Source organism: Empidonax traillii, unplaced genomic scaffold, assembly GCF_003031625.1.
Source record: "Empidonax traillii isolate 1590-97213 ecotype Southwest subspecies unplaced genomic scaffold, ASM303162v1 scaffold1015:size517714, whole genome shotgun sequence".
Taxonomy (NCBI): Eukaryota; Metazoa; Chordata; class Aves; order Passeriformes; family Tyrannidae; genus Empidonax; species Empidonax traillii.
The window spans coordinates 112,618-115,680 of NW_020956208.1; the positions used below are offsets into that span (position 1 = coordinate 112,618).

The window sequence follows — 3,063 nt, forward strand, 5'->3', positions numbered from 1 at the left end:
CGGGGGTCCCTGATCCCCCAGCACGAGGCAGTGCCACAGCCCCCCAGCCCCCCCTGCCATCATCCACGCACTGTCGGTGCCAAACCTGACGCCGGTCGGAGCGTTCGGTTCCAGCAATGCGCGGCCCTGAGTTACGGCTTTAATAAAATCAAGGAAAACACTTTTATCTCCCATTCCCAGGGAGGCCGCCGGCCCCGGCAAAGGCTCCTGGGAGGTGTAGTCCGGCCCCACGCCGGGAGCCATTTGGGGGAGCGTGGCCAGAGCCCCCCAGCCTTGCTGTGCCCCCCGGGTGCCGCGTGCCGTGCCGGCATTGCCACGCCACGGCCAACCACGGGCTGGCTCCATGCGCTGGGTGGGGTAATTATCAATCATCGGTGTTAATTACCACGCCACGCTGCCACGGCTGCCGGCACTGTGGCTGGGCCATGCTGGGGGGATGCGGGGTGCTGGGGACAGGGACCCCCTCTCGTCAGCACCGTTCTGGCCACTAAATTATCCGGTTTATCCGCCCCAGCGGCGTTCCAGCCGTGCAGAGCCGCGGAGCGCAGCTCGCTGGGAAGCGCTCCGGCTGCGCCGGCCCTGCCAAAGTCGGAATATTTTTAGCTCGTTCTGTTGTTGGGTTTGGCTTCTCTGTTTTTTTTTTTTTTCGGCGCGTTTCTGCCGGGGTATTTTTAGCCAGATCCATGTTATTTTAACAACCTCCGGTGCGTTCGGGCTCCCATGTGTCGCCCAGGCCCCGGCGGGTGTGAGGGTCCGGCACGGGGACACCGCCACGCCGAGAAGCCAGAGGGAAGCCGGAGGGAAGCCAGCAGCACCCAGCGCTGGCGTCCCCCCGGGATCCCCCGCAAGGCCACCGTGAGCCGAAGAGCAGCTGAGCCTCCACCCCAACCCCCCCACCCTGGGGACAGGCTCCAAGCCCCCACCACGCTCCACAGCCCCCAAGAGTAGGGGGAAGCCAAGGTGGCCCCTCAGCCCGGCGGTGGTCCCGGCAGTGAGGCCGCCAGCACAAAGCGAAACCGCCCCGGCCGTGGGCCTGATCCAGCGCCGCCTCCCCGGCACCCCCCAGTGCCCCCCGGTTTCTGACTCCTTCCAGGAGCTCCCGCCACTGCCACCACCCCCCCGCGCCGGCCCGGCCGTGCCCCCCGCCCTAATCCACGCACTAATTGTAATCCCATTAAAGCAGATATAATTTTATTAGTATTCACAGCTCATCAAGGCGGCGACAATAACCGGCGCTGCCGCCGTGCCGCGGCCAGACAACCGCCCGCGCCGGCGGGAAGCAGGGGGCCCCGGTGCTGCACCGCGCTGAGCCAGCAACCCTGCACCCACTCCAGCCCTGCTCCCGCTCCGGCTCCATCCCGGAGCTCGGCAGTGGCAGTGAGGGCCTCGCTGGCTGCACGCTCAAAGCCCTCCATGCAGCGAACCCCGGTTTAGGTGCTGTGCACCCCAGTTCGGCCCTGGTCGGCCGCAGCCGAGCACATGCCGCAGACAAAGCCACGGGGGCAGCTGGCCGTGGTCGCCGGATGCGGTGACCCCTCGGTAGTGCCGGTTGGCCGTGCAGCGCTCGGCCTTGTGCCGCGCTTTGTCCGGCCCCGGCGGCCGCGGCGGCAAACGCACACCGCGAACCCCTTCGCACCCTGACACTTCGGCACCCAACATCGGGCCGGGGCTCGGTGACCTTCCCCCGCCGCCCCACGGCCCCGCAAATAACGGCCTCCTTGTTCCCCCGAGCGCCTGCTCGTCCAGGCACCGGGACCTCGCCGGAGTGGCCGGGTGGGGGAACATCCCCCACGCGTGTGTGTCCTCACCCCAAACCGCCGGGTGCGGTGACAGCGGGATCGGCACAAAGGGAGGCCGAGCTCCCGGTGCCGTGCCGAGCCTCCACATCCCTCCCAGTCCCCCGCACCGTGGCCGCGTCGACCCCTCTGACCTGTGTGCGTGGCCATGGAGATGGGCGCCGGGAAGTACTTGGTGGGCTGGAAGTGTCCGGGGGGCTGCACGGCCCCGTGTGCCGACCCCGCCACGCGCCCGGAGCCGTGCCGGTGGCCCAGGCTGCCCCGCTCCGACAGCAGCCGCGGCGGGGGCGCGAAGTCGCGGCCGTCCATGCCGGGGGCACCCACCCGCGGGGGGCTCGGCGGGACCCCGACACGGTTGGTGGACGATGCTCAGCGCCGCGCCGGGCCGGCTCGGCGGGCGTCCTGCCGCGCTCCGCGCCGAGGCTGCCGGCTCATCCTCCGCTCCTGGTATGAGGGAGAGAAAGGAGAGAGAGTGAGAGCACGGTCAGACTGGGGGTACAAGATCCCCCCACAGCCCCAAACCCGCTCGCCCAGCACCCCACTCCCAGTTTACCCAGTGCACAGCTGCCTTTCTCTCTGGCTCGCAGGGCCATGGTTTCCCCGGCACTGCCGGTGCACGGTCCCCGTTTCCACGCCATCCCCAGAGCACGGCCCCCTCATCCCCGGTACCCCCGGTTTGCAGCCCCCAGCTTCCCCAGCACCCCCAGTTCATGGTGCCCAGTTTCCTGAGGGCACAGCTCCCCCCTCCCTGTTCCCGGTGTCCCGGAGCGCAGCCCCCCTCCTTTATCCGGTGTCCCCGGTTCTCGACCCCAGTCCCCCGGAGCCCAGCCACGGACGGCCACCCCCTGCTCAGGGCCCGGTTCCCGCTGCTCCGGCCCTTTCTCCCCGCTGCCGAGCTCCAGTTTCCCGGCGCTCCGTTCCTCTATCTCCACCGGCTCACCGACCGTATCTCCCCGGGGCTCGGCCCCCGATCGCCCTCGGCTCCCCCGGTTCCCGTTGTCTCCCCGGTGCTCGGAGCCTCCCTCGCCGCGCTTCCACTATTTCCTTCCTTCCGTCCCCAGCCCCGGTTCCCCGGTATCTCCCCAGCTTCCCTCCAGTCCCGCTTCCCTGGTATTTCCCGGTGCCCGGACCCTTCCTCTCCACGGTTCCCCGGTATTTGCCCGGTGCCCTGCCCCGGTTTCCCGGTGTGGCCGCGGTGTCCCGGCCGCGGTTCCCGGTCCGTGCCGGTGCCCGGCCGCGGCTCCCGCCCGCCGGGTCATTGTTCTGG

General features: G+C 69.5%; 1 protein-coding gene across 1 annotated transcript in view; it reads right to left on the bottom strand.

Moving 5' to 3' along the window:
• Positions 1–2,234, bottom strand: part of BAHCC1 (BAH domain and coiled-coil containing 1) — a 22,135-nt gene extending 19,901 nt beyond the window's left edge. Inside the window, exon 1 of the mRNA XM_027904165.1 lies at positions 1,931–2,234. Coding sequence (XP_027759966.1) covers positions 1,931–2,105 — 175 coding nt within the window. The 5' untranslated portion in view covers positions 2,106–2,234. The remainder of the gene's footprint in view (positions 1–1,930) is intronic.
• Between the last annotated feature and the right edge of the window lie 829 nt (positions 2,235–3,063).